Raw genomic sequence first — 14,314 nt, forward strand, 5'->3', positions numbered from 1 at the left:
TAATCAATAAAACGTTTATTGATGACCTTATTTTTAAGAGTTACGTTTGAATAAGATTTACAGCAATTTTGTTGCAGTGCAAAGTAATAATACCTGCCGATTACCCAAAAAAATATTTAAAATATTTGTTTACATACAAAATGATGCAACAAACACATGCTTTCGACACGGTCACATAAATTGTGACTGTCACTTTGTACCAAGCCCGGTCTGTTATGTTCACAACAAAATTGTTCACGACTGTTAAGAGTACCTAGTTGAACTTGGTCTTTCCGAATAATTATAGCTAATTGTAAGTGCGTCCTAGCCCCTTGTTACAACGTGTCACATTTTTTTCAACTCGGAGCTTTGTGATGTCACTTAGCATCAAAAGTAAAGGATCAGACCACGTTATAAGTAATATGAGCATCTGCCATTCTCTGATATCTTATATACAGGTTGGCTAAAAAATAAGTACATTTCCGTAACCAGGACGTTTGGGATTATAGTTACGGAGCAACTTTTACTATAAGACCAAACACGAAATCGCGAAAAAAATGGGCTGTTTGATATACATTTCGTATACTTTTATTTCAAAAACAATTAACAAAAACAAACATAATAAAACTTAACCTATAGGTAAAAAATTTGGCCTAAATCGCCCAGAAGGTGCCCAGAAGGCTGGCCGTATTTCCACGCTGTATAGCGATACTGACACGCTGTGCGAAATAGTGGCCAGTCCTCTGGTCGCCCGAGGCCTCTATTAGGCGCGTCGCCAAATCTTTATACAGCCGACGCGCACTTGGCCTCCATGGCCCCAAGGTTTCAACGCCAAACGCCGCAAATATGTAGCTACTTCCTAGGACAGCATATTTGCGGCGCTTGAGGCTTTCGGCCGAGGATGCCGCAACGCCAGCGGTGGCGCTGGTGCTTAGAACATGGGACGGTGCCAGGGTATCAACGCAAGTAGCATCCCAAACTAGCGGCCGACCCATGCTCCAAGGCACCAGCGTCATTACGTCAGGCCTCTTGCCGTCGTCCCTGGCCAGCCCGCTGGGCTCGAGGACTGCCGGCACTTTCGCACTGACAAGGGCCCGACGGATGACATCGTTAATACTGGCGTGGCGGGACATTCTACCAGCGCTCCGGACACATGAGAGGCCATGGTGGCCCAGTATGTCTACCATGGCGCCGCATTGACAGCGATGTGGCTGATTTGTTGATGCCCCCAAACGTAAGCTAGCTGCCAGGCGGAAGGTGGTGTTATCTAAAAAAGTACCTATGTTTGGAGACGGAAGCGCCTGCAGCCACAGACCCGACTCCCACTCCGCAGTCGCAAGGAGACGAGCACGGTCTGCCGAACTAGTTACGTATCTAAAAGGTTTTTCCGTACTAGTTGACAGAGCGGCTCGTCCCATTGCCTCTGCGAGCAGGGATCGGCAGGCGGGTCCGTGTCGGGACAGGTTATGGACCAAACGTTCATGGCCTCGGAGCAGTGTGCGGCCTCCATAGATCCAATGGAAGGATCTAATATTTTCTCTATAAGGCTTTGAGCACCATGCACCGAGGACAAGAACGCAGGGAGAGCACCACAAGAAATTTTGCGGATACCCAGGCCGCCGAACCTAATGGGTAGGCTAGCCTGGGTCCAAGATCTATCGTCAAAAGGAATATTGAAGATGGATGTGATTGTTTCTACGACTAATGTATCTAATTTTGAAACCAAAGTGGGGTATTTCCAAAAATGGGTTCCGCGAAGTATATATGTAAATTTTGGGACGAAAAGGCAATGTTTAATGATTGAGTAGGCTGAATGAAGATTAATTTTGGCCAAACGGTGTGATGTTGCTTTGAAATTTTGAATTTTTGTGTACATATACATTTTGGCTGGTCCATTTTCTATGGGAGGGTAATTATTATTTTTTCGATTTCGTGGTTGGTACCATAGTAAAAAATGCTCAGTATAATCCCAAAATCTCCTTGGCAACGGGAATGCACTTATTTTATAGCGACCCTTATATATATATATATATATATATATTCTATATATGTAAATATGTATATATATATAGGTATATTAGGTATACACGCAGTAAATAATGAATAAGTCACAATTAGACTAAATATGACGCATTCTTTAAAATGATAATTGTAGATATACGAGTATAATCGCTATTTAGAAAATAATTCAAGGATGGCAGATACTTTCGGAGCGTTGTTTTATCTGCTACTATTGATACTGACTGTCCTTCACAGTGTTACAAAACAAAACTACTTTTCTGTCATATCCCGATTAATTATTATATGTGAAACCGGGGACTACACTTAGTACACTTACACTAGTCATTTGTATTGAAGTAGTATTATTATTTGCGGATAACAATCCAGCTCCCCTATTAACTTCATGTACACGATACAGACAGACAAAATGTTCTGGACATTTGTAATTTCGTAACTGTGCCTCTGACAGATGTATAGATGTGTAACTATCTCATTTTCAGATTTCAGAACATTTCGATCCCTATAAAGTCGGACCCCGCTAAGTTTTCATGCCAAGTGCTATGTCAAGTATGGAGCTTATTATATATTCTTACTGCCATGTTTGTGCAAAGTTACCGTGGTCAGAATGTTGCATAGTATATTAACTGATAAGTTGAAAGCAACAAGCAACCATAATATCGGTAATGCATAATGCGGGCCTATATGATGGTCGTGAAAATAACTAGCATGTCGATAGGTATACGGGTGACAACCGGATAAGGGCAGCGCACAACCGGTAGTTGTTGAGATCCTTGGAGGAGGCTGATGCCCAGAAGTTCACGCCTCTTAACAGTTGAGTTCAATGATTGTTTCTTCTAACTATTATCTACCTTAGCCATGTTAAGATGATATTGGACAATACCGTCAATAGGTTCTCTACACAAATATAATCTCCATTTTCCTCCCTGGGTAATGTCATTACAGTTTTTATTTTTATGTAATTTAATTTATTTTTACAAAACTATGTATAATGTATTGAATATAAATACTTCGTTTAAAAAAATTGCATGTTCGCTCCTAATTCTTACAACAAACGAAAAGTCGAAAAAAATCAAACTAAGTACTTAGTTTTCACTTTCCTCTTAATCGATACAGAAACACTCCAAAACATTATAATTAGCCAATATCACAGGATGCAAAAGACTGGATAGCTTATTAGGGTGGGGTAATAAAGCGTGAGATTGCTGGGACGATATCGTGTCACTAGGTGATAAAACTACGCAGGTACCAGCTCGACACTATCCATATGTATGCACACATTGCTTAACATAAATAATAAACAGGGACGTAATACATGAGAGTATAATACCAAATGGGACTGTAAGGGGAAATTTGAAACTATAAGAGATATATTATGATTCAAATTAATATTAGGAACCACGAGGTCTATTTGGAAGATGACAAAAACTGATGCGGTCAAATCCGTCTGCGGAAAAGTCCGTACTCGAGCGCGTTTTTCAAACAATATTTACACTATTATCAACTTCATCGTAAAGCAGCAATTGCTTTTAGTTCCAGTAGTCAAAGGGTACTCTCTAAAAGATGACTTTCGAAAAGAATAGAAAAATATGTTTTAAAACCACTATAGGAGTAAAATGAAGTTTATATATTAATATATACATATTCTTTCGCTTCATGCATTTCATAAAAAACGGTACTAGAACGGTTTAAAAGCATTATAAAAAACTCGTTTTATTTGTTCTTGTTATAAACACAGTGTTTTTAAATGTTTTTATATAAGCCCGACGATCGCTTATCTATATATGTACCTCTATCATTTCGTAATGTAAGAAAACCAGGTACCTACGCGTGGCGGGTATCCTACACAGTTTCGAAATAATATTATTTATAAAAGTCTGTTTAAAAAATTTACTGATACTACGCTTCATCGAACTTTCTGTTATTAGATATTATGTTGTCATGTTGTCAGTGATTGAGGTACTCAATATATTTAAGTTTTGTTTTTTTAATATTGCTGAAACGCACGAATAACGATCCATAAACGCATGTAACACAAATATGTAGAATCTACGACTATTGCCGACGAAGTGATTGCTCTATATAAATTGTATTGCAAGACATAAACAATTAAGTGTATACATACTTAGTTGCAATCTATCCTTCCATAATGTCAATTCGATTGGTCTTATCTACATATTGCGTGAAAACAAACTAATTAAGAAAACCTTTCAAGTTCAAATTGATTAACTCAAATTATCTAAAAAGTTACGACTATAATTAGTTTTTATCAAGTCCTGTTTTGATGATAAATCGCGATAACTTGTTATTATATCGTAGTCACGCTATCAAGTGGCTACGTCAGTCAATTGAGAGCGCACCGGCGACGCTGTAATGAGGTAAAGTTCAGTCGTTGTGGAAGAAAACTATAATAATGGATATTTTTCATATTCTATTATTGAAACAAATATTTAAGTAGAAAACATCTTTATCTGAAGTAATTAAGAAATAAATTAATAAGTAAAGTAAGTAAGTAAATATTCTTTATTGCACCAAAATTATACATTTTACATACATGTAAATGTAAAACTAAAATTTTAAAAAAGAGAATAATGTAAGAAGTTTAGTGGTAATGGTGATAAAATATATCATCTACTCATCTGCGACAAATAAATGTGTTTTGCTACAAAACCCTCATACAAAACACCATAAGTAGGTACAAAATGTTTACATTCAATCTTATTATTGTTGGGGTGTTGTGGGCCTGTGAGTGTCACGTCGGCCAAGCAGTGATCTATTGTGACGGCCCTTTAAAGTTCGTTACTAATGCCCGTTGAGTCCAAAAACTCCAGATTCTTTGGGTCGTAATGGGTTCTGTACCTCATAGGGTTGCAGTATGTGCCGCCCTAAGTGGATTCTTCTTTTTGACATTAGTGGTCCAATTCAATCTTATACCTTTAATTGAGCAATTCTTGTATATTTGTCTTAACTTCAAACTCGGATAAATCCATTCGAATCTCTCAGCAAATATCAAATAAAATAACCCTTGAAGTGACAGGAACCGCCTCGCGGACAATTAACGTCATTTAAATTTGGAATTTGATTAATTAAAATAAAATTGAAATTCCTTCAACTCGAAAACGACGTATGCCACTTGAAAGATTAATAACAAAATCGCATTAATCTGACAGATGGATTTACCCGAGTTTGAAGTAAAGCGACTCATTTATATATTTCAGTGATCTCGGAAACGGCTCTAACGATTTCGATAAACTTTTCGATATGGGGGTTTTTGGGGGCGAAAAATCCATATAGCTAGTTCTTATCTCTGCGCGTTTTAGGGTTTTTATATCCCAGATATTCAAAATTATAAGGCAGCTGTCACTACCAAAAACATACATACGAATTGAGGACCTACTATTCAATTTTGAAGTTGGTTAAAATTACATTTAACTTAATGAGGGTTATTAAGATATAAAAGGGAATATGTTAACTTTGTAACGAATTATATTAAGCATACGACATATTTAGACGTGATTTAATTGCTTAAGTAATTTTAATCAAATTCTATACCAATCTTTATTAAGTTAGAGGCAACTCGCTGTCGCCTTCGACGCGTATGCTTAATAATATTATGCCACTGGAAATGTTCCCTTACCGGAAATCGAAATATTTCCATTGAGAAAATTGCCAGTAAGATTACAAAATTTATTTTTCACCTCAGCAGCTCGAAAAAGCCTACTTTCGTCACCCTGGAGTGAAACAAAGTAGCTTTTTAATTTAGTGCAGGCCATTTTTTTTGTTTTTCTATATTATTCTGTGTAATTCGAAATACATTTTAACCTTTAATATGTTCTCACTACTGAGGTGAAAAATTATATGTGCAACACGATAGCAATAGTACATTATTGTCGAGGCTCGGAAGTAGCTACTTGCTGGCTGAGGATTCGTTTTAAACGGACGACCTTGCGAGCAAGCAAAATAAACACTCGCAAGAAAGACTATCTTTCCTCTCTTGTTGCACAAATAACTATTTCATCATCATCGTCATATCAGCCTTTCATCGCCTACTGCTGAGCCACAGAATAAGTAATAAATTTTTCAACACACTTGCTCAAAACGACGTTTTTATTCCACCGATTTTTGGCTCATAATCCTAGATATTAAACACGCGTGCTCTTTCAGTGTATTATTCCACTCGTGCTTTTTCATTATATCATCCGACTGAGTTAAGAAGGTAACTGATTGCTAATAATATGCATGGAAAGGGAGCCTTCTTTAATTGGTCAGACTGGCGGGCACCGGCGCGCCGCGCGCTCCTCGCGCCTGCGCGGTACGCGGCCCGGCCGGCCCGCCCGCCGCGCCGCTTGCGGCCGGGGCGAGGGGCGGCCGGCAGTATGACAGATGCAACACACAATACTAACTGTTTTAACTATTAAAATTTGATTAATATGAGTTTCTTTTTTTTCTCGCAAGTGTAAAAACGTCGTATGAAACGCGTGTTCATTGGTCATTACACACATCGGCTTTCTTATTGCGCGCTCGCTTACAGCTCGCGCGCACAATATCGCCTCGTGTGTGATGGCCAACTTAGCACACTTGTATCATAATGTACTATTATCATACAGAACGGCCGCGCACCGTGCACCGCCCCGCCCCGATTCGAATTACCTCGCTCGGCGACAGCAGATTGACGAGCTTTAGCGAACGCTCAGAGTGCGTAGCCAACATGCCAATCGTTGACGCTCTGTAGCGAACGAAACGCAAAATTCTGTCGCACTAATATGGAAGAGTGATAGAGAGACACAAAGCGTTTCGTTATCGTAGCGCAAGCGATTGTCACCTTGGCTAGGGCACCCAGTTCGGATTTTAAGCAACTTACTCACACAATGATGCATGATACGTGTACAGACGTGCCATTCACAAATAGAAAGTTATGTACATTAAATATTACCATGCAGATAAAAAAATTAAAATTATTTTTTTTAAAAGACTAATCAGTACATGTTTTAGGGTAGGTACCTACTTAGCTTAATCTATATTTATTTTAAATTCTTAGCCACGACCAGTAGGAAGTAAGTACATGCTTAATGTTTAAAAGAAGAGTGATGTTTTAAGATGTTACGGGTTTTTAATGGTAACACTTGAATTGAAATTCATTATCGCATGGAAATATAACATTACCCCATAATTCTTAAGCGCAAATTCGTTGACATTTGTATTCTGCCTGTCCTAATCAAAAACCCTAACAAATGCAAACGCGTATACATACAAGCGGCCTTATTGTACGCTGTTCAAATCACTTGTGAGCTCGACGTCACTCTGCACGCCCCGCCGAACGCTCCGCTTCGCTTGTCCGCTCAGGCCTTACACTAAGCGACCCTGGATAGTGTTTTTAACTTGGAATTATAACTTCATGGTATGGGGCATAGTTTTTAAAGCGTTTTTAGCAAGTACAACATTCTTGTTTTATATATTTCATAGTCAGTTACGTCTAATCGAAATAAGGCATGCAGCGTTCCATAAATGCTCGTGTTTCAGTGCAGCCTTCAGTTTCCAGCCAGTTAGGACATTTCTGAAAATTAAATAATTAATTTAGTCAATGATAGCCTTATTTGTTTATTGACGGAAGAGTAAGGACAATAGATTTCGCCAAGTCCTGTAGAAGTGAATCGGAGTTTGGCCTATAATAGTTTACAAAGAATGTCAACTTCTGTCAGGGTAGACTAATTAAGTAGTGTAGTCTGAAAATGTTATGATAACAAATCTTACGTTAAAGAAATTAGATTTTATGCACATAAATAGTTTGTCCGCGTCACACATCGCCGTGGGTCCAAACATAGGCTTCTTACCAAGACAGCTGCAACATTAGAAAATGAGGTACTTAATTCATTATCATATAGAAAGTATAGGTTCATATCGCATTCGTTTTGAAACTGGAAACAGTTATATGTAAGAGTGAGAAAGTAATATGGCACATATTTATTAAATCAGAAGCTCTTTATACAGTTCATACCTTAGCACTACCGCTACTGCAACTCTTATCAATGCTTATCATGCTTACTGTTGCTCTTGCTTACTCTTATCATACTTACTGCTACTACAGTAGAAAATCACCCCTTGTGGGGAGTTAAGTATATATTTTTTTTGTATTTTCAAAATAACCCCGCTTTCGAAGGAAATCCAATGCAAGGTCCATTGGATGCAGTGCAGTAGTGGTACGGGTAACTATTACAGTTTTCTGTTATCTATTACCTATTAAACGTGAAGAGTCTAGGCTAAAACTATAGTGCGACATAAAATAGTAGAAATTAAATAAAATGGAACTAAAAAAATTCCATACTAAATTGTTGCCATGTTTTTTTACGTCAAAAATGTGATAGTTACGTAGGAAGTGGCGCCCTCAATAATTTTCTACAATTTCTTGTCGGACTATATTAAATTTGATTAAAGCTCATTGTTATAGTTCTCGTCAAATATATGCTACACCTTCTGACTAGTCAGTATAAAGGCTAATTGTGCAGGAAGGATCCTCAATCAACTTATAAGTAATAACTTTTTTTTTCAAAATTTATATGAGACCAACTTGGAGATTTACCCTATCAAAAAAAAAAAAAAACAAATCGGACAACTCTGTAAAAAGTTATGCGTGGTCACACATAACATATATACATTCGCGTTGACTTGAGAATCTCCCCGTTTTTTTTCGTCGGTTAAAAAGTAAAGTTCGTTCTCAAATCACACTGAAATAAAACTAAAGTTAGCCATCAGCCATCACCCACATATCTTTAACAGCATTAACCGCAGGTATGAACTCCCTCCTCTTCGCCACCCACTCGTTCAGGTACTGCTTGACGGAGTCCTTGTCAATCTCATCGTTGTCGAAGAGTAAATCGTTGTTACGGAGTATGCAAGTTCTTTCTGCACACTGTGGAATAAAACGGAGATTAGTCTTAGCAATAAGGAAGAAAGTATAGGTAAAAAAAATGGTTTCCTAACCTGGTCGGTAGTGTCCCAGAGATCCTTTGTCAGAATAACTGTCAGGGCATTTGAGTGTGAATTAAAATCACTATCACTACATAGTATAAAACAAAGTCGCTTCCTGCTGTTTGTCTGTCCCTATGTATGCTTAGATCTTTAAAACTACGCAACGGATTTTGATGCGGGGTTTTTAAATAGATAGAGTGATTCATGAGGATATTTTATATGTATAATATATCAGCATTGCACCCGTGCGAAGCCGGGGCGGGTCGCTAGTAAATTATATACGCCCCTTATGGTCATTACAACCACACTTCCAAACCCATCCACACATTAGGTCCAACGTATCCTAAATGCCCTCCCTGTCTTTCTGTTTTTCTCAAAAACCTTATAAACCTTTACTCTAAATAATCTTATTAGATTTTTTCTTTCTTTTCTATCATGATTTATATTTATTTACCTCAGGTGATCCACGACTGGCGAACCCTGGCAATGGTTCATCATACGTCCCTATACATCCTGCTCTGGTTTCCATACCGAACAGGTCTGGAATTATGCAGCATCGAGAGGGGTCTTCCTGAAAATATTTTTTTTTATACCACGTCGGCGGCAATCAAGCATACGGCCCGCCTGATGGTAAGCAGTTACCGTAGCCTATGGACACCAGATATATTAAATGCGCGTTGCCGACCCTTTAAAAACCTGTACACTTCTTTTTTGAAGAACCCCATACTGTAGCCAGGGCAGGGAGCTCATTCCACAGCCGAAGCGTTCGCGGGAGGAAATTCCTCTTAAACCGCACAGTACGCGACCATTTAGGTTCTAGGGTGTGAGGGTGAACACCCTGCCGACGGCGAGCGGTGCGGTGATATAAAGCGGCCGTTGGCATCATGTCTAACAATTCTTCAGAGCCCATTCAAGGTGTGCTTCAGCCCATTGTACAAGCGGTAGAACACACACAGCTAGGGAGGCGAAGTCTCTCTTGTTCAATATCGCTTGTGAGTTTGGGATCGTCGACGATTTGTACAGCGCGCCTTTGGACTGAGTCGAAGGGTCCAAGCTGGCATCCAGGTGCTCCTGCCCAAAGGTGACAGCAGTACTCCATATGGGGTCTGACTTGCGATTTATATAGCAGCAGTCTTTGCCCCGGAGTAAAGTATCGCCTCGCTTTATTGAGCACACCGAGTTTTTTGGATGACAGTGCAGCCTTCCGTTCCAGGTGGCTACAGAATTGGACGTCACTGGAAATGTCGACAACGCGCGAGGAACCCTATACTCCCTGACATGGCTGTGCCTTGGAACTGTGGGACCACAGTAAATGGGGTTTTCTTAGCGGTAAAACGCGCAAACTTGTCTTGGTGGGGTTGAATCGGACTAAATTGTCTCGGCCCCACACCGAAAGGTAAGTTTATGATGACGATGTTGACAATTGTCACAAGATTTAAAATAATTTTCGACAATTCTTGGCAGGAAATGAGTTCTGTGTCGGAATTTCGTGACAATTGTCGTGTTTCTTGTGACAAGTGTCATTAGCATCGCAAAATGAGTACAAATTTATTGGCGATATAATGGAGTTTTTTTATTTATTAAAATGTTAGCAGCAAACAAGCACCGTCAGTAACAGTGATGTGGACAATTGTCGCACCTGTCACCGTGGTGAAATACTTGAAATAGAGGCCTGGGATGTGGCTCGTTAATGACACTTGTAAATATTCTCAATAAATACGTTAGTGATGGTCTAATCTTACCGCTGCCGCTGGTTTTCGTTTGCATTCTGGCGATAAAAATTTTGTTACAAGAGACCGTAATGCTGCTTCATTTTGATCTTGACCAGAAATAACCTGAAATAGTGTTAATATCAGAAAGTTATGCGCTAAATATAGATAATAGTCGGTCGAGTTTTAAAATTCGCCACTCGTTGCGAAATTACTATTTTTCGCACTTTGGTCCACGGTTGTACGAAAAAAAATGCAATCTTTTCTCCACAAGGCTCCCTTTGTTCTATTATGAAGTAGTAATCTGTGTGCTAAATTTGACTCATTTGCTCATTATTTACTGGTCGTTTAACATTGCTTTAAAATTTGATCTCATAGAATAAATAACCACATTAATCCAAAAATAACAAATGGCCGGTTTATGATTTATTTAGTTATAACAAAATGGGGCAAAATATAATAAAACTAACCAATATAATACAACGCCTCCAAGTATTTTTTTTTTCTTTGGTCAAGTTCATTTGATACATTTTAGTATGGCAGAATTGCTTTATTTTGCGTGACCTCTAAATAATATTTGATCGTTCTCAAAATTGGTTTACATAATTTTAAACAACATTTATTTACATACAAGATATATACAGTGGTACTACGTAAACGAAATTAATAACTAGCTTAAATCTAAAATAGGCCCTTGAGGCATTGTACCAAGGATGCTGGCGGCATTTCCCCGCTGTATCGCAATGCTGATACGTTGTGCGAGAAAGCCGCCAGCTCTTCGGTCACCAGTTACGTCAACCAGACGCTTCGCGATTTCTGCAAACACCTTATGCGCGCTGGGACCCCATGGACCTAGAGTTTCAACTCCAAATGGAATGAAATGATACTCTCTACCGAGGCTCTTATATTTATTACGTTTTAAAATTTCGGCGCTTTCCGCCGCTCCGCCCGCTTTTACATTAGTCCGTTGGATGAGGGACGGTGCCAGTGTGTCTACGCAGGTAGCATCCCACACCAACATCCGTCCCAAGCTCCAAGGAACCAAGTCGGCTCAAGAAGAGCGGGTACATTGATGGTGGCAAGAGACCGACGGATTATGTCATTAAGCGACGCATGTCTTGAAAAACATAATTTTTATATATTTTTGACTAAAAAGAACCATGTGGACCAAACATTGAAAAAAAAATTTTTTTTGGTCTGCTAACAATATGGCCCTTAAAATTTTCGATTTTTTTACGTAATGTGCTTAATATAGCACAGGGTGTCGTAATGGAGCACCAGATGTACTGTAATAATGAATTACGATACAAGTGCGAAAAGTAGGAAATTCGCAAGAAGTGGCGACAAATTAAAACACGACCGAAGGCAGTGATTTAATTCGACACGTGTTGCGAAATACCTATTTGTACAACACGTAACATACAACGTTTTACAGTACATTTGGCCCTTCAAATTTTTGACATAGTTACGTAGGTAATGTGCTCATTATCACACTAGTGAGGTAAAGTAGCACCATATGTACTGTAAATATATATTAATTTAAACAATACTTACTTTTAAAAGCACTACTAAAAATATTAATTGCATTGTACTTTCCATTGTTATTTATCTTTTTTTTAACTAACAATGAAGACTAAATAAATATTGTAGGTATTGCTTGCTATAGTTTGAGTCTCTCAATGACTAAAATAAGAGTATAGTGCGGAACAATGAATGAAGCCATTATAAACCATTCGTATTGTTTTGAATTTAAGGGGGATTCCCCACAACCGAAACGGCGTGCGTTTCGCACCATTTTTTTTACTATTAAATTTTAATTTTGACTGAGACTGGCAGTGGCGTAACGTGAACCAATCTAGTGGGAAAACTACATCTGCGAGGCTTTTTTCAATGTGTTTTCCCAAGGTAATAAAAGGGTTGGCTTTGCGAGGCCCCCCGGCCGAGGCCGTGGGCGAAGGCCCCATTCGCCCACACCAGCTACGCCACTGGAGACTGGAGCAAAATTGGATACTGCGAACTAGAATAACTATAAAAGTGTGACTAGAGCTCCAAAAATAAATAAATAAATTCTCTTACTTTTCTTCTTGCACCTTTTTTATTACATCTCTGTTTAGCCCTATGGTTGACTGGTAGAGAATGCATTAAGTCCACCATTTGTAATTTTTTTTTTGTATTCTGTGCAATAAAGTTTAAATAAATAAAAAATATGTATTAGTGTCAGATAAGTGTTATTTATATGGACCGTTTTTCGAAGTCAAAAACGTATTAAGATTCGTCTATCCCGCCCGTTCGTCCGTCGCTGTTGCAAAAACGGTATATGGGCGAAAATGTCACTGTATTAAATACATACTTTATCGAGGGAATGAGTGACAGATTAAACGTTCTAATCGCAACTGTTAAGCGGCAACGACAGCGACGCAATTCAATAAGGACATATACAATGTCGTTTCCCATCTCCCGCTGCAGCAACGCTGCAGCAGTAACGCTGTAGCAGTTGCAATCCTAATGTAGGTATGTACTACTAGTACCTAATACTCATGAATCTGCTTGTATTTCTAAAAGAACGGAGTTTGTTCTGGATTTATACAGGGTGGCTAAAAAATAAGTGCATTCCACTTACCAGGGAGGTTTTGGGATTATACTGAGCAACTTTTACTATGGGACTAACCCCGAAATCGCGAAAAAATTTGGCTGTTCTGTTTCATATATCTTTGCTGGTCCATATTCTATGGGAGGGTAATTTTTTTTTTCGCGTTTTCGTGGTTGGTCCCATAGTAAAAGTTGCTCAGTATAATCCCAAAACCACCCTGGCAAGGGTAATGCACTTATTTTGTAGCCATCCTGTATATTTAGATAACACTGAAACTTCTTAGAAAGGGTTACTTTGATTACATGTAGGTATCATTTTAACAAAAAGAAGCTACATTATAATAAACTATCACAATATTTTGAGGTAAGTATATTTTGATTCGAGAATTTTTTGTGAAAGTGTCCCCTTAAGATATTGTTTAGGAAACACGGAAGCGTAAAACTACTAGAATCTAATGCAATAGCATTACTGGATCATGTAACACTGCCGGTGCCGGTGTCCTATTTCGTTTCCTTCCTATCGGTATTTTGTGTCAATCGATATTTTTAACCGACTTCTATTCTAAAGAGGAGGATCTCAAAGTCGATTCAATGGATTTATAATAGGGGAGATCAAATAACATGACGATTTGATATAAAAATTAAGGATTTAATTTTTAATACATCGAAATGAGAAAATGTGTCAAAAATTTTTTTTTGATACAAATGAGGTCGATCAAAGTATGAAGTTCATGGGAACAACTCGCCCCTTCAGAAGGAAATTTCTTGCCTCAAACTAAGCTTATGTACAGAGACGACGTACCAAAAAACTAATATAATCAATTTATTAAATACTTGAAGAGTAATATATCTTACTAGTCTCACTGCAAGCTGCAGTCCACGAAAATGACTGACTGATGATGAATGAATGACGACTGATCACTTAAAGTTTTTACAAGTGTAACGTTTTACAGCCCCTGAAGACAGACACTCAACCATCGATCATTATATTCATAATTAATACGCACTGCAAATATAGAGATGATATTGCTATCTTTCTTCCTTACATCATT

The 14,314-nt window shown here is 38.4% G+C and overlaps 1 protein-coding gene across 1 annotated transcript; it reads right to left on the bottom strand.

Annotated features, from left to right (window-relative positions):
• Window positions 1-7,471: 7,471 nt before the first annotated feature.
• LOC134744886 (uncharacterized) lies at window positions 7,472-9,493 on the bottom strand. Its single transcript, XM_063678832.1, has 4 exons — window positions 9,419-9,493; window positions 8,760-8,905; window positions 7,750-7,837; window positions 7,472-7,552 (listed from the first exon to the last, which is right to left on the bottom strand). Exons 1-4 carry the CDS (start codon window positions 9,491-9,493, stop codon window positions 7,472-7,474), a joined length of 390 nt encoding a protein of 129 aa, XP_063534902.1.
• Between the last annotated feature and the right edge of the window lie 4,821 nt (window positions 9,494-14,314).

This window comes from Cydia strobilella, chromosome 10 (genome assembly GCF_947568885.1).
Source record: "Cydia strobilella chromosome 10, ilCydStro3.1, whole genome shotgun sequence".
Classification (NCBI taxonomy): Eukaryota; Metazoa; Arthropoda; class Insecta; order Lepidoptera; family Tortricidae; genus Cydia; species Cydia strobilella.

Bases quoted from the DNA above. Each gene is read 5' to 3' on its own strand.
- LOC134744886 (XM_063678832.1), bottom strand. From the start codon at position 9,493: ATGGAAACCAGAGCAGGATGTATAGGGACGTATGATGAACCATTGCCA. The intron at 7,838-8,759 runs GTGGGTGATGGC...CTAATGTTGCAG, and splicing joins GTTAATGCTGTTAAAGATAT to CTGTCTTGGTAAGAAGCCTA. The intron at 7,553-7,749 runs GTAAGATTTGTT...TTTAATTTTCAG, and splicing joins TAAAATCTAATTTCTTTAAC to AAATGTCCTAACTGGCTGGA.